We start from the raw sequence: 21,926 nt of genomic DNA on the forward strand, positions 1-21,926 counted from the left end.
AGTTCCCTTGCAACACATATGAAGTTATCTGAGAGATCTACTGTTACATCTAAAAAGCTTGCATGGGTTGCCCTTAAGGTTTGATATTTTAGTCCATACTTTGTTACATTTGGTTCCATTCAAATGATGTTACTTAACATTTTATAATTATGATGATATATTGTAGTGTAATAGACAAATGTGGTCATATGAATGTGGTTACTACGTTATGTTTTGGATGATGACCATCATTCGTGCACATTACACCACTGGATGGGAAACGGTAATATTTAGGTTTGAATTTTATTTTCTCTATATTTGCATTTCATATACACTAATTGAAATCATTGTGTTTTATGCAGAGATTTAATAGGACTGCTCCAATTCCAGAGAAGTCAATTCAACTTGTGAGGAAAACACTTGCTAAATATGTAATTCATTTATATAATAGTATGTAGTAGATATTAGGATATAGTAAGTTTTAAGTTTATGTTTCTAAGTTGTTTTATGTTTTTCTACATTATTATAAGTTGCTCATGTATATTGCATTGATTTATGCTTGAAACTTGATTTATGATTACATTGGATTGATTTATGTTTCTAAGAAGTTGATTTATGATTCCATTCAATGTATTTATGTTTTAATATAATTTTAATTTAAAATATACGTTTCTGCATTATTCTGGACTGTTCTGGTTATAAAAATATATGCAGGTCTATTTCTGTGGTTGGGAATGTTGCAAAAACAGAAATCATTTTAAAAAAAACGTACTTATATGCCTCGGTTCAGGTCAAAACCGAAGTCGAAAGACCACTTACGGCCTCGGTTATGGTCAAACCCGAAGCAGAATGTCTTGCGGATGAGAAAAAAAAAAGAGTCTACTGCCTCGGTTAAGGCTACAACCGAGGCAGTAGACTGGGACTAACTGCCTCGGTTAAGGCTACAACCGAGGCATAAAGTCCTATGAAAAAAAAATTAAGAAAACCAAAAACTTTACTGCTTCGGGTATGGGTGAACCGAGGTCAAATCCTCTATTTTTATGCCTCGGTTCATAACCGAGACCAAAAGTATTAGACTTTTTACCTCGCCTGTATATGCCTCGGTTCAAAAACCGCTGCCTATAAACAAAAATAACCGGTGCCATTTCCCTTGATTGTACTAGTGTTCATTCAACACCATTATCCATCACATATATTTCATTAGACAGTTTTAGGTTTTAGTTTTCTTTAGTTTACATTAGTGTAGAAAGGGCTTTAGACGTCTATTATTTTGGTCTTTTAACATCGGATATGTATCCGACGTCTTTGTAGGTGACATTAATTAGACGTCGGGCAGTGTATACTCGATGTCTATATAGACGTCGGACTGGATATATCCAACGTCTATACAGACGTCGGAGGTGCATATCTGACGTCTATATAGACGTCGAACTGGATATATCCAACGTTTATAGAGACGTCGGATGTAGGCATATCTGACGTCTATAGGCTCTGAAACATTTTGTTCACTGTAACTCATTGGATGTCGGTTTGTGCACTGACAAACGTCTATAGACGTCGGGCAGTGCATTATTCGACGTCTACTGGTGTTTTTTTTTTAAAATTAATTTATTTTTGCAATAAAACCACACTTGAAAAACGGAAAATTGTCCCAGAACAATATATTATAATGTATATATATTTGTTTCATATAAAGAAAGTTCTATTTAACGTTTGAAATCATAGTTTTGATGAATAAGAGAGTTGAAGGTGAATTTAATGGCTTTGTGCTAGATTTCAGTGTTTTTCAACAGGAACTGAGATGATTTGGAAGAAGAGTTCAAGTAGTAAGGAGTTGGAACTCAAGAAGAGATAAAAAAGCAGCAGAAAGGAGGATCGAAGCAGAGCTGAGAGCCACTTTAGGGGCCCCAGTGCCAAAGTACAATGTCTCACGCTTGGCTGCCCTTTTCTGGAGTCCTCAGCGCTAAAGTACACTGTCGCACACCGCTGAGCGCCACTTTAAGGGCGCTGAGCGCAACTTCGTTGAGTCGCACCACGATTGCTTGCCTTCTGAAATGACCTTGAGCGCAACTTTTGACCCGCACACCGCTGAGCGCCATAAGTGGGGCGTTGAGCGCCAGTCTTGTGGGCTTGGATCCGTTTTCTATTATTTTTATGTTCTATTTAAGGACTTGGACGTCCTAGGGTTCACATCTTTGGACGGAATAGGCACAGAAACACACTCTTTGATCCCTCGGAGGCGGATTTGGATGCGGAAGCTCCTATCTTCAATTTCTAGGGTTTTATCTTTCATTCTTTTTCCATTGTTCATCTAGTTTCACCATGTCAATGGTGAACTAAACTCTATTTGTTGTTGGGGAATGATGTAACCTTTGTAAACTCTCATGTATTGAATTGATTCTTGATTATATATGCTCCTTTCATTAATTGTTAGGGTAATTCTTCTTTGTGTAATGCTTGCTTTGTTTAACTCATTCTTTAGCATGATGTATGATTTGCATGAGTACCGGAAGATATCTTACAATTCATGATATGGAGAAATATTCCCAGAAGCAGTATTGCTCATGAATGGGGGTATGAGTTCTGGTTGTCTTAAGCTTTTATTCTTCAGAATTAATTATTAGGAATGCTAGGAATCGTATGAACTAATAATTAAGGATATGTTTTCTTCGCCGAGGAATTGGGTTTTAAGTAGTTTAGATAGTGACATTGACATTAATGAAGAAGTAGAATTCGCATATACATGAAAGTAAACAAGGAGAAATCTAACCCCAACAACATATTCATTCCATAATATCAAACTCGTTCATCTTTGCACTTTTGTCCAATTGATCAAATTGCATGCATATTTACTTTCCAGTATTTGCATTCTAAACCTAAAAGAGTTTGTTTTCAAGTCTTATTTAATCAAGAAATCACATAACTGTTTAGGTCGTGAGTCTTTAGGTAAACGATATTTGGTCTTACCATGTTTATTACTTGATACGATTCGGTACACTTGTCGGAGTCTTAACAATATACAAAACAAATCAAAACGAGGACAAATTCAGATAATATTAATGGGGACACATTTATTTTCCATGTCTAACTTCAAATAATAATGTGCTCAAACTTCGTTGTTTACTTATTTCAAATAAATTTGGGTCCCTTAACTTAAACTATGCATCTTTATCAATAGAAAATATATAAAAGTTTACTCTACTCATCTCAATCTATTTTAAACTCAATTCATTAAAATTATATAGTTCACAAGCATAATCTAGTCATCATATCAAAATATCAATAAAAGTATCAAATTCAAAACATGTTCAACAAAAACTTACAAGACAAACACAATAACATTCAAATTTAAACATCCAAGCAATTTTTAATCAATCACAATCCTTACACAAAAACCAAAATTCAATTATACAGTGACTTTCATATTAATATTATATGTCCTAAAGCTCTACAAATGAAATAGAAATAACTTTCTTACCTGAAATGCTTATCTTCAAAGCAATTTTCAAAATTCTAAGCAAAAATTATTCTTAAACCTAGAATAAAGTATCTAAATGTGACAAAATTTCAAGTGTTAAAATAAGTCGAGAATAACTTTCTTAAATTGACCCATCAATTTCAGTATATGTTATATATATATATATATATATATATATATATATATATATATATATATATATATATATATATATATATATATATATATATATATATATATATTAAATATTGAAGTTATAACAATGAAATTAAGTTATAAATATTTAATAGATTTTATATTAATTATATTTGTATGGTAAAAAAAACAAGTTAAGTAACTTTTCAAAATAATTATTTATATAATATATTTTATTTCTTTTTATGTAAATATTGAATAGTTTTTGTTTTATCACTATTATAAACAATATTAGTGACAACTTAAAAATTAGTCACAAATAATATGTACACTAATAAATTTTATATTTATCATAAAAAATTTATCACAAAAAAACTCATTGTTAAAAAACTTTGGTAAGAAATTTATGAGTTAAGTAAGATGCGAACACTAAAGCAAAGCCTTATTAAGGAAGGATTCAATTTTATCAAAGCTCAATGCTTAGGAGATAACTCTGTTCTTCTCACAGGTGACGATGGAGTGTAAAAGGAATAAGTGTCATATGAGGAATGCAACGATAGACTCCGTTGCAGAGATGTTTGAAACACGAACTGAAGCCCATAAAACAAAAGGATGCTTCCTGCACCTCACCTTTTTTATACTATGAATATACTGCAAATTATTTAATGTGAAATAAACTCAGAAATTCATGATGAAGAGAAATTATAAAAAGGTCATTCCCACATGCTGAATGTCAAATTCATAAATCTTTCTCTTCAATTTCTCAATCTTCTCTATAAGTGAGTCATCCCCTTTGGAAACCACACAGTTCAGTTGTACACTCTCCAAACACTTTAAATCCTGCAACAGGGCACTCCTTAACATGAAGCCCAATTCTTACTAGACAAATGAACAGTAGGCAGCTTCTTCGTTTACCTCCGTAACTTTCTTTCTGGATCTACATAAATTTTTTATCATTTTTTCTTTTTCAAATTTATAATCTGAAACTCATTTTTTGATTTTTATATTCTACAATCCTTAAGCTTTCATACATATTGTGTAATCCTGAAAGCATTTTTGGCTTTGGAATTGTAAAATCCGAAAAAAGAAAAAAGACTTTTAGATTTATACAATTTAGAAAGGACAGAATGGGAAATAAAAAAATCATGGGGTTGCAGCAAGGTGTAATAAGAACTGCCAAAATGATATATACATTAAGGAGGTATTAAGGCTATTGCTTCTGCACCCCACAATTACTAGCTGCATCCTAACAATAATTGAAAAAGACTGAAACACCTTTCATTACTGCACTATACCATCGTAGTCGCTGCTACCACCGTCGTTGCGCATCATCACCATTGCTGCAAAGAAAGAAGAGCTGAAAAGAGCACTCACTACAAAGGAAAAAAAGAGAAAATGCTAAAAAAAGACCTCCCGGAACTTATTTCATGTAAGGGCAAAACTCATTCCAAACCTCATTATATGTGTTCTAAAAAGTTTGTTCGAAAAATCCTATTTTAGAAAGTTTACTCCAAAATGCATTTCATATGTTAATAAAAAAAAAAATTCGGATATTTCATTTCTGAAATTTGTTTTGAAAATCCCAATGCTAGAATTTATTCCAGAAATTTTATCTTAAAAATCTTATTGCCAAAATAACAAAAAAAAAGCTCCAAAAAGTTTTCGAAATTTGTAACTGGAAGTCGCTTTTTAGAAAGATAATATGATTATTTGAAAATTTGGAAGTGGGTGAAGAAATTGTTGGAGGTGCAGAAAATAAAAGCCTTAAAACTAAGGGGGAAAGGTTATAGCAACTCTGTCGACAACAATACTATCTAAAGAAAATCAGAGAAGTCTAACGAAAACGTGAAGAAAAATTAGCGAGGAAGAAGCAGCAGGGAGTCTACAATGACAATCTTAATAAAAGTGGGAGAGAATATGGGAATAGACAAACCAATGATGAGGTTTGGAGAAGATGATCTTCAGCAAGTAAATATCTACAGCTTCATAACTTCCTACATGGAAGGAAGATAGTATCGGGTGAAACGAAAGAAAGAATGAAAAGGAAACCAAGACAGAAATATCAATTTTATCTCTAATGAGGAAGATGACGGAACAATCTACTGTGAAGTGGGGTGTAAAAGGAATAGGTGTCAGATGAGGAATGCAACGATAGACTTCGCTGCAGATGTTTTGGAGTCACGAATTGAAGCCCATAAAACAAAAGGATATTTCTTGCACCCCACTTCTTTTTTCTAACACATGATATAAAAGGAAATAACCCACTAACTACTTTCAATAAAAATTCATAAATCTCTTTATTTTTAATTTTTTTTGCATTCAATACTCCGGAAACTAATTTTTGCATTGAATTATAAAAGAAAAAAATTTCCATATTAATAATTTCAAAAGTATTTTTGGATTAAAACCACCTTTACAAACACACTTGTTTTGATTTTTTTATTTATGTTTCAAAATTATTATTATAATAGGTAAATTTAGATTCGAAAATATTTTAAAAACAGTCATTCCAAAATATAAAAAAATTTCCAAAATATTTAAATTCAGATTTTTTTTAACACTTCCGAAATAAGTGTTCTAAATTTGTTTATTGAATCTAAAATTAACATTTAATTTGAAATATAAAAGACCACCTCGTAGCTAGGATGAGAAAAAGGACCTTCGATTTCCACATGCATGTGTTTTCCTGGATTTGGATCAAAGGGTTAGTTGTTGTGTGAGTTTACTCACGGTGGATGGGACGCTTTAGCGGTGGCGGACAACATTGTATAGGCACTAATGTAGAAATGATCTTTAACATCATCCCTTAGACATTAGATCCCACAATATCTAACGTAAAAGATTGACCGGTGACATTTTGATAAATAAGTTGGCCTTGACGACGTTGGTTCATGGGGGCCCAACGTCTATACTTTAAACCATGTCAGTTCGTACAATTGGACACCAAAAAGGAGCGTCAGAATGTGAAAAGTCATTTTTTTCGCCATTTAGACGTCGAATACCGCCATTTAGACGTCGAATACCGCCACACAGACGTCTAGATTGTCATTTAGACGTCGGTCCCCCTTACATCCGATGCCTAAATGGCCTGACAGAGTAGGTGAAAAGTTGTTTTGGACGTCGGCGCCCCATACATCCGACGTCTATATACACCGCGAATATTAATCTTTAAATCGAATGGACGTCATATTATAGAGGACCCCGACGTCTACTCAAGAATAGACATTGGGCACTGGGGTCAACGACGTCTTGATTCATGTTAAATCATAAATCACGAACCCGCGGTTACGCGCACTTCATCGTCTTCCTCCTCGCTTTTTCTCTCCGCGACATTGCATTTTCAGGTGCGTTTTATCTCTTTTTAACTGTTTAAACTTACTTTTACTCCGATTAAATTAGTCTTTGATGGATTATCTTCCATTTGAACCGATTAAAATGAATTTTCATTGTGTTTTGGTGTAGTTTTTCTCGTGTCTTTGGGTACCGTAGTAGCACCTTCTCCCTTTGCTAGTTTTTTCGTAAGAAAAGCTTGCGTCTTTTGGATCTCTTATAGCATTTCAATCCAAAACCAAACCTGGGTCCTTGCGTAGTTCTCATGTCACCGTATTCTTTTTCATTGGTGGTTGGAATGGAACTAGGTAAGGACCCAGATTCGGTTTTCGGTTGAAATGCCATAAGAGGTCCAAAAGACGCAAGCTCTTCTTATGAGGAAACAAAGACGAAGGTGCTACTACGCTACCCAAAGACACGAGCTGTAGTAGACGTCGGTTAATGTCATGTCCGACGTCTATAGTGCCCTTAGACGTCGGTTTTGGTGTAATTCGACGTCTTTATTAACGTCACCCATAAAGACATAGGATCGAGATCTGACGTTAAAAGCCCAAAATAACAGACGTCTAATGCCCTTTCTGCACCAGTGAAATCAGGTTTTGATTTAGGATAAGATGATGATGTGTCATGTTTTCATTGGTCAATATTTTGGTGTTAGGATTGATGTTATATGTCACTGATTACGCACCTTTACAAGTGGAAGATCGTTAAAAGTGAGTATATAAGTAAATTAAGAGATGTATAACAGAATTTTTAGAAATTTATTGATTTTGGCCTTATTATTATGGTGTTTGTAACTTTAATAAATTTATTTTCACCCTTAAATGAACTTAATCTTAATTTCAATTACATAAACAAACTTTAAAATATTTAAAAATATTTTATACAATCAAAAACTCAATAAGTTTAATTATCACAATCCTAATTAAACTAAATTTTTAAACGCAAAAATTCAATTAAAAGTTTTGAAATTAAACAACATTTAAGTAGATATGCCTTCAGTTTCCATTGTTTGCTACCACAATGTGTGTAGATTATATTGCTCTCTATATTCTAGTTTTCTTGATTAGATGAAAAATTATGTTTTCTGTACCAGTAGGGACCGGACGCCGTACGGAAGGACATCCAAGTCATTGGATTGTCAAATGGACCGGCTGCCCATTTCAGCGTACGAGACCCAAGGACCGGACGTCGTACGGAAGGGCATCCAAGTCATTGGATTGTCAAATGGACCGGCCGCCCATTTCAGCGTACAAGACCCAAGGGCCGGATGCCATACAGAAGAACATCCGTGCCAGCGGATTACCCCACTGACCGGCCGCCCATTATAACATAGACCCAGAAGATTGCACTTCTATTCACTTATACGGCGGCCGCCCTTATGCCCCGTGACCATACTCTTGTGAAAGGTTATGTAAGGCAGGGCACCCGCACGCCCATACCTAGAACTCACCCGGAGCCGGCTACCCGACCGTCCGGATAGGCCGGCCGTGTAACTAATCATCCTAGTTTAAGGTAAGTAGGGTTTAAAAGCTATTTGGGCTGAATTGGGCCGTGATTAACGTTTCACTAATCCCAAGCCCATAGCGAAAACTATAATACAGATCCAGGGTGAGTGGTAGATAGGTTGCATTTACTGCACATGTATTACTGTCTGAGAAAAACGCCTTAGCTCTCAATTGACTTTGGCATCGGAGAATCTTTTGCAGGTCTCCCGCCGGCGGACTGAGGAGTGAGCACAGAGGATCCGACGTACGGACGACGAGAAGAGAGTGACGTAGAAACGTGGGACCAGCACTGCCCCCATATCCGAAACATTTTCTTATAACGTATACCCAACTCTAACATAGAATTTGCAGTTGTTGTTATTCATGAATGATGTTATTATAACCTTAGAATTTGTTTGCATATTATTACCAAGAAAATGTCGTCTGTTGAAAAACATGTGAAAAAGATCTTTGATATAGGAGGAATGTCATCCATTCACAAAACATGACGATTAATACTGGAGTTCATTACTACTACTCAAATTGCATAGCTTGATGTTCCCATTTTCTTTGAGATATAATAAAATGAACACAACAAGAGCATTTTGTATGGCAAACACAAACAATATCAAGCCTAAAATTATATAGCTCATCCACATAAGTTTAAGTTTAGTAAAAAAATTAGTGATACAAAGATCTCCCTGTTTGAGAAGTGAATATAACTTTGAAATGCAAAAGAGATGTCCTTGAAAATATCGAGACACAAACCATTGAAATTGCCTTTAGCCTTGTCCATCCTACTAAATTGCTATTGAAATAGAGTGAACGATCCAAGATCCAAGAAACTCAGTATAGCTAAAAAAAACTTTAAATCTCACACTAAACACTGTATTGAACACAGAAATTAGCCCAGATTTTTTCCAAATGATATCAGAAATTATTGTACCATCCATTCACAAAAATAAAATTTTAGCCTGTGGTAGTCTCAAACACACGGCTATTAAAATTTTGGATAAAAAATTAATATAATTTTTCTGATAATATTTTAATACAATATGTCATTTTTTTATTAAATTTAAAATACGGGAACATAATAATAAATAAATAATAAATTAGTAAAAAAATAATATATATATATATATATATATATATATATATATATATATATATTATATTAAAATATTATAAAAAAATGTGTCAAACAATATTTTTCTATTAAAATTAAGACCTTATAATCTTCCGTAACAAACTGAGCATGTTGATAGTCCAACTTACTAGATTAATTTTGGCAGCAGCCAGATGTAAAATTTACACAGCATCCACAACTTGCAGACTTCAATTCATACTACTTTTATTGCTCTTTAACACCAACGAACCATACCGGAGGTAGAGTAGACAACCAATTATATATCAAACAGAACCTGATAAAGCATGAGAACATAACAACAGAGTCAATAGATGCATACAAAATTTTATACAAAAACCGATAGCAAGCACACCTTTGTAGAAGCATATTCACATTGCCTTCCATGCCATTTATGCGGTTTTTGCACCAAACTAGGCATATTTGCCTATAATATTATCAAAATGGACAAAGTCAACCAAAATTACGAAAATGGAGAAGTCGTGGGGGCCCAAACGACTTCAATTGAAGAAGTCGTGCCCCCCTGCACGACTTCACACTGTTCATATGTACAGTGTTGAAGTCGTGCACCCCAAAAACGACTTCTGATGAGCGTAATCGATTACAATGTAATGGTAATCGATTACAGAGTGTTGAAATCGTGACCACCCTGCACGACTTCAAATAAGTATGCCAAAGACGCACTGGTAATCAATTACAACACTTCTGTAATTCGATTACCAGATTGTATTTGGTGTAAGATTCATTCTGGTAAGCGATTACAAGGTTGTTGTAATCGATTACCAGTATGTTTTTGGTTGGTTTTTGAAATTTTGTGTTGTAATTGTGGTGCATATTTTGAAGTTTATTAAGTGTATTGATATGAATTTGTGTAAGCACGCATTGTTGTTGATTACATTGTGATGTATTGTTTTCTATAGGAAGAGTATATGATTTTATGTAATAGAAATAAGAGAAAATCATAAGATGAAATGAGAAATGAAATTTGTAGTATTTTATTGAATTAAAAGTGCATTACATAAGGAACAAGCTAAAATTAAAAGAAAAGGACAATACAAATTGAAAGGCATCTAGGAAGATGATCCACCATGTGGACCAAAATGACGACGCAGATACTCAATGTCGTGCTCCACATGCTCAACTCGAGCATCAATAGTATCGAAGCGGTCACCCATGTTCAGCTCCAATTGTTCAAATCTTGCATTCATGCTTTCATTGAGTGTATTGAAGTTGTCCCCAACAAATGTTCGGAGATCGTTTATTCCACTCATGACGAACTGGTGGTAGTTGTAGTTGAGGAGGTGGTTGATTTTGAGGTTGAGGTGGAGGAGGAGAATTTCTGTGCACCCATCTGTTGTCAGCATTTTGGGTCAATCCAAATGATTGTATGACTCCTCCTGATATTGTCCAATGCCTAGTAGGTGGGACAGATATTTCATCCTCCAGTGGAATTTGAAAATGTTCCAGGATGCGGGTGACCAAAGTTGGATATGGTAAAGGAGCACCTGGCCTCAAAGCCTTCTTCATCCTATGTCGGATGAGATGGGTCTAGTTTATCTGCTTTGCCGTCATTATAATCCACATTATCAGAAGATCTTCCTCAGTTGCCTATGCAAAGTTAGAAACACGTGGAAGGTGAGACAAAGGAGGCCTTCTGGTCTTTCGGTCCTTGCATAGAAGGATTCAAATACTGTAAACCCATTCTCCAAGTTGATGGTACATTTCTAACGGGTAAATATCATGGAACTTTGCTCACCGCCATAGGTCAAGATGGCAATAGAAATCTTTTCCCATTGGCCTTTGGCATTGTAGAAGGTGAGACAAAGGAGGCCTTGATATGGTTCTTTCAACTACTTCGAGAACATGTTTGCCATCAACAAAATATTTGCATCATCACTGACAGAGGAAAGGGTATACTATCCGCCTTAAGATCAGAAGAAGTTGGTTGGGAACAAGATGGTTTGAACTTTGTGTATTGCATACGTCATCTAGCATCCAACTTCAACAACAAATTCAAAAATCACGACCTCAAAAAACAATTCATCAATTTAGGTACTACTACAAACATTCTTCAAACACTTATACTTTTATAATTTTGTTAACATTATTCTTTAATTTATTTATTTATTACATCATTACAGCTTACGAGGTCAAGCAACCAACTGTCACAGCAAAACTTGCTGCATTGAGAAACCAATACCCACAACAAGTTGAATGGATAGATAAAATCCCATTACAAAAATGGTCTCAAGCTTTTGATGGAGGGAGAAGATATGGACATATGACGACTAATCTTGCTGAGTGCACCAACTCCATTTTAAAGGGAGCACGTTCATTACCAATATGTGCTCTCATCAAAACAACATTTGAGAGGACACAATCATGGTTTGTTGAACGCGGATTAAAGGCGAACTGTATGCTACAAGCAAGACACCAATATCCTGAACAAATCGCTGACATCATTAGGAAAAATCAACAACAATCCGTATTTTGTCATGTTCATCGCTACAACCGTGAAAATTCTGAATTTGATGTTCAGGAAATTTCAACACCTCACCACTACCGCCCTGTTCCATTTTCCTACAAGGTCAGCCTAAATGAATGGTGGTGTGATTGTGGACACTTCCAGGCTACTCGTCTCCCATGTCATCATGTCATTGCTGTTTGTGCATTTTTGCATATCCCACTAACCCAAGTAATCGATCCAGTGTACAGTCTTAACAACATTTTCAAGGCATACGAAGTAAAATTTCACCCAATCCAAAATCAAGATTATTGGTTTGTGTATACAAGTCCAAACTTCATACCAGATCCTAAAATGCGACGCAAGGCATCCGGAAGACCATCTACAAATAGGCTTCATAATGAAATGGATCAATCCAATCCAGATAAGCCAAAAAAATGTTCTTACTGCCGCAACGAAGGTCATCATAGGGGAAATTGTCCTTTTCGTCATTAGTTATTTCTTAATCTTACCCAATTGTAATCAAATCGATGACTGATATATTACTATTAATATTTCTTATTAATATTTATTTTCTCTTTTCCTATAACAAAACCAATACATAACATATGTAAAATGTAAAATCATTTTCATAAACCAATCATAAACACACTGGTAATCGACTACACAAACCCTGTAATCGATTACCACAGTGCTTCTTGCTACACAACCAACCTGGTAATCGATTACCGAAATGTCGTAATCGATTACCAGTACGTTTTCTGCCTACACATTTCCAGTCCTGCAGGGGGTCACGATTTCAACACTCTGTAATCGATTACCAAATCAATGTAATCGATTACAGGACCCAGAAGTCGTTTTTGGGGTGCACGACTTCAACACTGTAGCTATGCACAGTGTGAAGTCGTGCAGGAGGGCACGACTTCTTCCTTTGAAGTCATTTTGGCCCCACAACTTCACTTTGGGTCAAATTTTGCCTATTTTGATAATAAAAAGGGCATATTTACCTACTTTGGTGCAAAAACCCATTTATGCGCTCTAAATTCCTATGTCCTCTCAGAAAACCCTTTGTATTACCTCAGATTTTATGCATTATTGGATTAAGACAACAATCTAAGTATAGGAAAAATGTTCTTTTAGGGAATTTTTAAATTGTGATATATTGAAATATATTGAAATTATATTAACTTAAAATTTTTACTTTTTCATAATATAAAAAATAAAACTAGTGCCCAAATAAAATAATTAAAATAAAAAGTAGTGTACTAGTAGAAAAATAACTATGAACTTTAATTTCAAATTATGATATATTGTAAGCTAGCTAGGATCAAAGCTAAAGAGACAAATATAAAAAATAAATTATAAATTTAGTAAAATTTATATTAATTTGTAACATAAATAACTACTTAGTGTTATTTAATTAAATTTTTAATTCTATATTGACGAAGCGAAACATATCAAGTAGAAAGAGTAAAAATATCAATTTAAACTTTGTTCACTTGATCACTTCTACCCACATGATCATGTTCGAATGGTCATTTGTGTCCCACACTTGTAGAATATAACTAATATTCTTCATTTAAATTTTTTGTCCAAAAACACATTGAATATTAAACAAATAACAACAATTCAAATACAAAACCACGTCATTATCACCAATTATTTTTCTCATAGTATACTATCACTTCAAATCTTTAATATTAGCAACTTTCGGAAGACCGAAAACAAAGTTTTTAAAAGATTGAACGAAACTTTGGACAAAGAAATGGACGTGGAATCATTCATTGAACATGAATTTGGTAGTTGGCTGCACTGTCACGTGCTTAAACTTTTAGAACTGTGTCTTTTTTGACGATAAAAGAGAGACTTATCAGATAACTCGCGCACATCACATTTGACCATTCTACTTTCTCATTTTATTTATTAATTATTAATATTTTCTAGGAGTATCTATTTACGAACACAAATAAATTAAAAAGAAGTAATTATTTTGGTCCTTAAAATTTATTGTATTTTCACATTAGTTTTTAATATTAAAAATATCAAATAAATCTCTAAAGAGTTGTTAAATTAACAACTCATAAAATACAATTTCATTCAAATTTTTGGAAGACAATAAATAAACTCTCAAGACAAATTACTTATATAGCACTTCAAATAAACTACTTAAGTTAACATAATTGTGACAATTCATCACGTATTCAAGTAAATTCTTATTCATGAATGTAAATACAATCTCATCTTTTCCTTTAACTTGTATCGAATTATTGCATTCTCTCACAACAACATCAAAACACTCTAAAACTCCTTCCTGATCCAATCATCGTATCTAGTAACAGAACATAAACAGAAGTTTGACAGCTACAAAACATTATAAGCACATTTCCTACGAATTCATCAGTAATGCGAAACATAGATGTTGTACTCAATTGTAGACCTATCTGCATCAAGGTACAGAGTGCTGGTTTCTGCATAACCTCTGGCAAATTTGAAAACCCCACTTCCTCCGATCACAGGTAGCTCCCTCACCTTAAGGGAGATACGGTTCCTCCCCAACACAGCAATGCTGCTGCCATTGTACTTTCCTTCGGTCAGCACAAAGTTCACAACCAGCAACAGATTGAACTCAGTCTGCGATGTGCCGGCGTACAACCCCTCAATTCTTCCGACCACCTTGGTGTTTGGGTCGGATCCCACGGTGAGCGCGTTGTCTGTGATACCCACCAGGCCGAAAGAAGTGGCGTTGTATTTGGGAATTGGAGGAACAATGGCCACTGAGGTGGCGTTGCTGCCGGTAAACCTTTCATGGAAGAAGAACTTGAAATGGCTAAACTTACGGGTTTTATGTAAACCTAATTCCTTAGGGTTTACGGTACCCACAAAACCAGTTTCATCTGCTAAAGTGGAAGTAAGAACTTGAAAAGACACAAGTAGGGAGAAGATGAGAAATTTGGAAGCCATTTTTGCTGGAGAGAGAGAAGTAGATGATGTGTTGTGTAAGAAGTTGGAATGAAGAGAAAGAGGGTGTGGATGGGAGAATTTATAAGAGTGTGGAGTGAGAAAACATGGGCCATTTTTGAAACAGTGTGAAGTAGGTTTCAATTCTATACTTGTTTTTTTCTTAGGGAGTGAGTAAAATGAATAAAGATTATTGCTTTAACAAATTATAAGCAAATAAACACTTCCAATAGAAACCAGTATTGAACATAGTGTAAAAGATGTAAGTTCAATCATTATTCTCTTATTTGGAAAATAAAGTTTACTTATAATTTTTATTTATTCATTAACTTTTAATGGTTTTTAATTGAACCTTATTTACCTTAGTAAGAAACTGAGTTAATTGATTAAAATGTAAAAAATATAAGAAATATAATATGAACAGATTAATAAAAATTACGGATTTAATAAAAATATAAGGAACACAATTATATTTATAAAACGTGGAGTGTTCAGCGAGGAAAAAATTAAATTAATGGTCAAACATCACATTCAATGTGAGGTAAGCAATCACATTTTGGCTTTGACAACTTTTTATGTTTCTTAGTAGCTCCATTCTGGGGGAATAACACCTTCAAATTTGTTATTGTTTCTAGATCAAATTAAAAAGTGGCTCACAAAAATAAAATGTACAATAAAAAAAAATAGGCTTAAAACTATTTAAACCTATTGTTAAATGGAGATCGTTATAAATAGTCTATAAACATGTTTATTATGACCAAATATTTTAATCTAGTTGTGTCTTTTAAGCTCAGAGTTTGATGAAGTGCAAACTACGTATTGATACCGATAATATAAGTATGAAAGTAGAATTTTAATTTTGAGTGGATTCCAACACTGAAATAATTAACTAATGAGTTGTGTTTCCGATTTATGTTTGAGCCATTTAAGTAATGTTTTTAGTTTGTGTATTGTGAATTAATAATCGTAATTAAAAAGGGAAATATAATTTAGGGTGATTGATTAGATTTCATAATACAAATTATTCATTAATAAAATGGATGATCATTTTATATAAATAAAAAAAATTAAAATTATTAAATGTATGATTGTTGATTTGATTCACTCATACTAGTCTCTACAAAATTATCAACAATTGTATTTTAATTAGAAGAGGTATTTGTGTTATAATGAGGCTAATGAATTTAACTATGTTATCTATTTTAAAATATCTGTATGAATTGAAAATATATAGGAGTATTATAACCCGTATTTTCACTGCAACAATTTACAAAATGGTCATTTTGAAAATTTCAAATAAATAACTATTTTAAACTTTTTTTTATGGTAAAATGTTCTTTTGTATTTCTAAGCTACATTCTTTGTCTTCATTTATGTATATTTGAAATGCATTAAAACAATGAAAAGGGACAAGAAGAATATTGGACTTATTAGGATGAAAATCTATTAAAAAAAATAGAACCCACAGTTCGGAGTTTCATTTCCAAACCCAAGGGGAAAGAAAAAGAAAAATTATTATTCATTAACATTCTTGGTTGATGTCGTAAAGGATCTTACAAAACTTTGTGAATGAGTAAATTAATTATATTGTAAATACAATCTATTATATAAAATTAACTGTGAAAAAATTAATTACAAAATAATTATCACAATCAATTATATAAAAGTGTGCATGTCAAATACACAATAAAAAATAACTTAAATTGTATATTAAAAGATTTTGCAATATTTAACGAGAACAAATACCCTAAATTAATTACAAATCAAAAAGAAAAATTTAACGAAACAACATTAGATATGATAAAAATGAGATTTTAAGTCCAACGTTTATCAGAAGTTGATTTCATTGACAGACCTACTGTCAAAAAAATTTCCATACACCTATAAAAAGAATTTCTTTCTTTCTTTGACATGTTAAGCAACTAGTCAATAATATACAAATTGAAAGAGTTAAAGCACGGAAAAGATTGACGTTTTTTCCTTTTTTATACGGATTTGTTCGTAAACGTGACTAAGTCTAGTTTTATACCAACTTTATTAATCAATTTTTATTGAGCAAACTTATAATATACATACATATTTAGTAGTTTTTTAATTTCAACCATTTTTTTTACTAATAATGGAGTATTATTTCAAATAATAACCACTCCTAACTAAAATATTGGATATCATTTTAAATAAATACCACTTGTGATCAAAACAAGTTTACCAAAAAAATTAATCAAAAAATCACTAAAACGCCAACCGAAGAAGATTTTGCCCTTAACCGAATGCAAGATTACATTCACTTTTCTTACTAAAAGATTATTATATGTGGCAACCTATGTTGAGAAAAAGAGAGTGTTGCAAATCCTTTACTTTTGTTGAGTAATCTTGAATGATTTTTCCTTCTTCATGTTTTAATATTTAATAAATATTATGCATCCGACGTTAAATATAAATAAAACGTGAGAAGTTTCACATCGATTAAAGATAAGGATTTTATACTATATAAGTGAATACAAATATCATTTTATAAATTGATTTTGTGAAGTTGAATTAACTTTAAAGTTTATTTCTTAACATGATATTAGATATGCGTTAAAGTTTATTTTAGTAAAAAAGTTTAGTTTGTTTGATCTATTGTGTCATTTACTATTAAGATATTTGTTGTTTGTTGAATATATTCTTCCACTTGTTATTGGATTGTGAAGAAGATGTGTTGAAAGTTCTACATCAACTAAATATAAGACAATTTCATATATAATCAGTATAAACTACACTTTACAAATTCGTCTTGTGTGATTGAATTAGGTTTAAAATTCACTTCTTAAAATAATAAATTTCTTCTTAAAAGTATATTTAATACTGTACATTATTGGAATTAAATCACATAAATTTTGATTTTGTGAGTAAAGTTCAGGACCGTAAATATAATACTCTATATACACATGTCTGAGATAGTATTTTCACAGGAGTTGTTTACAAAATATAATGTACTTACCTATTTAGCTATGATCTACATATAAATCAATTAGCTACAAGAAATCAAAGAGTTTACCTTAAATTTGTTACGTTTTTTCATAATGGATTAAAATGGTTATTAATGAATTATGAAGAAGCATTATTGATTACAGTAACAACAGTTTCAATTTGTTAATTTTATTTCTCTTTCATTCTTCACAATCAAATAAATTTTAGTTCTATCTTTCTAATATTTTTTAAATAATTTTTCTTTCTCGCATATTTTTAATTCCATTTCCACATAGATACTTTCTTCCCCTCTATTTCATTTTCTTCGTTCCAAGCATATTGTTATACTTTTCCTTTGTCCGTGGTCGGACAGAAACAAATTCCTACCTCAGGATGAAGAATTTTCAAAATTATAGTACAAAGTCCCTGCTGACGAATGAACCTAACAAGTTTGACTTTTAAGATGATCAGGATTCTACGCAACGCCAAGTGGCTAAAATCAAAAGCTTACTAAAACTAATTATTCTTAGCAATTTCTTGCTCTTTCTCTTTTTCTTTTTTTTCTGGATATTATTAAATTGTAAGTACTTAACTTGTGTAGTTAAGATGATTCGCTGTAAGCTTAATAGAATGGGTTGAAATTCAAACTAGTAATATGTTCAAATAGAGTTGACATGTGTTTCATGCAACCATTAAGGCAAAAACACCACGCAAACAATATCATTTTAAAAATAATTCTCATAGCAAAAAATAATGGCCAGATTAAACATTTGACGTAAAAAGTATATTCGATGTATATAATATTAGTTATCTATACAATCCACGTAATATATATTATCTATATATGCGATATTTCAGCAATGTAGCAAGATTCCAATGAACAAATGTTTAAATCTCTCTCCTATATAAATTAAAACATAATCAAATTCAACATAAGTTCAACTATATTTTAAAAAATAAACATAACTTACAGACAATAAATATAAAAATTAAATACAATTTAATATGATATATTTAGTATGACGTCCGTTAGTTTAGGTTGCATATTCGAGTTTAATGAAATACGTTTAATGACTTTGATTAACGTTTAAGTATATATCGGATGACTTAGATGCAAGCTTTAATGGAATACGTTGAATGATTTTAATTTAATGTTTAAGTAAATATCAGATGACTTTAGTCACTACAAAAACAATATATTATAGTAGGGATTTATTTTCTGACAGTTTTAAAAACCGCTTTAGAAATTTATGATGGTTTTATTAAAAACGTAGATAAATTAGAAATATTTTTTTATTAAAAAAATTCCCAGCGGTTCAAATAGGAAATCGTCTCGTGAAAAAACTTCCTCATTTTTGCAGCTTATGTTTTCGATCTGACCTAAAAATAGTTTCTCTCTTCTTTCTAGTATTTGTTGCTTTTCGGACTAATCATCTCCTCGTCTTCTCTAGAAAAGAGTTGTTTCATCTTCTTCTTCTTCATGACCCTGTAACCAACAAAGAAGGTCAACCATCACATCTCCTCCAATAAGAATCACTATCAACAAGCATGGTGTCTGACGATGTCACTGGTGTGGCCAACTCCACTCTTATTTCCTTCTTATTCGCTCATGAAACAGAGAGTCAGGACCTTGCTTCACCTCCATCAGTGACAACTCTTTTTTTCATCATGCCCAACATCATCGCACATGTTCATGGTCGGCCGCCACATCTCCTTCATCCAAGGATGCACCTTTGTCAACGGTTGAAGTCGTCGCCGCACATATCTTGCTAATTCGAAACCACGTCATCGATGGAACTAGGTTCTTATGAACTCATCGTCACCGTTGTGAGTTCCCTTCATTTCTTCCTTCGATTTTTGCATTTGGTGAGAAAGGTTTTGCTCCTCCTTCTTCATTCTTCCCAAATATGGTTCCCATGGAGGATCTAGTGAGACTATGTGTCACTCTCATTCGATACCGATTAGAGTAGTCGTCGTGCAAACCAAATAATGGGAAATAAAAAATAGTGGAAGAAAGAGAAGTAGTCATGTTACTTCGCACAATGACTACTCTGACTAGTACCGAATGGGAGTAACACAGAGTCTCGCTAGATCATCCATGGGGAACCAGATTTGGGAAGAACGAAGAAGGAGGAGAAAAACTCCTCTCAGTAGATGGAAAAATCGAAGAAAGAAAGGGAAGAAACTCACAACGGTGTCGGTGATGTCATAAGAACCTAGTTCCATCGTTGACATGGTTTCAAATTAACGAGATCTGGGCAGCGACGACGTCAACCGTTGACGAAGGTACATTCATGGATGAAGGAGATGTGGTGGCCCACCATGAACAAGTGCGATGGTGTTGGGCATGATTAAGAAAAGCGTTTTCGCGAATGAAGGTGAAACAAAGCTAGGACTCTCTATTTCACGAGTGAAGAAGAAGGAGATAGGAATGGAGCTAGCCGACCATAGACGTCGTCAGACACCATGCTCATCGACAATGATTCTTAGTGGAGGAGATGTGATGGTTGACCTCCTTTGTTGGTTACAAGGTCGTGAAGGAGAAGAAGATGAAGTGACTATATTTTGGAGAAGACGAAGAAATGGTTAGTCTGAAACACAGTTTAGCAAATACTGGAAAGAGGGGATAAACCATTTTTAGGTCAGATCGAAATTATAAGCGGCAAATGAGGGGAAAAAAGTTTTTTCACCTTACCGACGATTTCCTATTTGAACTATCAGAAACTTTTTTAATAAAAAAAATTCTAATTTATCTGCGATTTTTAATAAAACTATTGGAAATTTCTAGATGTTTTTAGTACCGTCAGGAATAAACTTGTACTATAATACATTATTTTTGTAGTGGCTTTAATCGATTTTATAATATAAGTAGCTTGCAAATATTCGGTGACCTAAGCTTTGCTGAGTAGCTTGTGGATGTCTAGGGATCCAAGATTAAATGGAATAGCGTAATAATAATCATCATATATCTTACATCCATTTTAAAAAAAAGAGGAATTTGATTTAATGTACGAACCTTATTAAAACCTTATCCTACAAACTTAACTTTGGAAAAAGAATCTAAGTTAAGGAAATTGAGTACACATTTTCTCATAATGTTTTAGCTTGTTCTTTTTTAACAAAGTGAACTGGGGTGCTGAAACAGGTTAGCCCTTCGATAAGGTCCTTCCTCTTATAACATTCCTAGTTTTGATGGTAACTACATTGCTTGTTGGGATAAGCAAAAGTGGAGTGTTTGTTTATGATGAGGATGTCATATAAGCTTAATAAGGTTGCTAGCTTTTTGAAAGATGACATCTCAGCTAGCATTCAAGAATTATTAATGTCATATTTGCTTACATGTCCTCGTTTCAAAGCACTAGTCATTAGTGCAGTCAAGGGAAACGACAATGGTAATTTTCGCCCATAGACAACGGTTCCACAACCGAGGTATATACTGACGAGGTAAAAAGTCTACCCCTTTTTGTCTCGGTTCTGAACCGAGGCCAAAAGGTGTATGCTTTTGCCTCGGTTCGAATACAACCAAGACAGTAGAGGGTGTTCCTTTTTTGCAGTAGAGGGGTCTTATGCCCCAGTTTGTAGTTGAACCGAGGTAGTAGAAGGGTTTTTTTTTTTTCCTCAACCTTTCTGCAACAGAGGTTGCAATAAAGGGGGTTTAAGACCTAATTAATCACAAAAATTATAATATGATGTGTTTCCATTACCTCATTACAAAGTTCTTCTGCAAAATACGAATATGACAGTGTTTATACATTAAGAACCCAAAATCACTAATAACAAGCCATGTTATATTAGTAACTGTATAATTCACACGTTCGTCACTTAGCAAAAAACCAATACTGAAGCTTATATTGCAAGCAGATCCTTACCACTTATCGGTACTTGCGTGTTTGAAAAAAAAAAACTCTTAAATGTGGTTTCTACCTTCTAACATCTTTCCAAACACACTTCAAATATTCACACCTAAGAACCATGATGAACAGACAAGATTAGTTCCCA

General features: G+C 33.2%; 1 protein-coding gene across 1 annotated transcript; it reads right to left on the reverse strand.

Moving 5' to 3' along the window:
• Nucleotides 1-14,215: 14,215 nt before the first annotated feature.
• LOC108347385 (dirigent protein 22) lies at nt 14,216-15,036 on the reverse strand. The gene has a single exon (XM_017586587.2). The coding sequence runs from the start codon at nt 14,976-14,978 to the stop codon at nt 14,415-14,417; it is 564 nt and encodes a 187-aa protein (XP_017442076.2). The 5' UTR covers nt 14,979-15,036; the 3' UTR covers nt 14,216-14,414.
• Between the last annotated feature and the right edge of the window lie 6,890 nt (nt 15,037-21,926).

The sequence above is a fragment of the Vigna angularis genome, chromosome 9 (genome assembly GCF_016808095.1).
Source record: "Vigna angularis cultivar LongXiaoDou No.4 chromosome 9, ASM1680809v1, whole genome shotgun sequence".
NCBI classification, from domain to species: Eukaryota; Viridiplantae; Streptophyta; class Magnoliopsida; order Fabales; family Fabaceae; genus Vigna; species Vigna angularis.

Excerpts from the sequence above, each read along its gene's own strand:
- LOC108347385 (XM_017586587.2), bottom strand. The coding sequence starts at position 14,978 with ATGGCTTCCAAATTTCTCATCTTCTCCCTACTTGTGTCTTTTCAAGTT.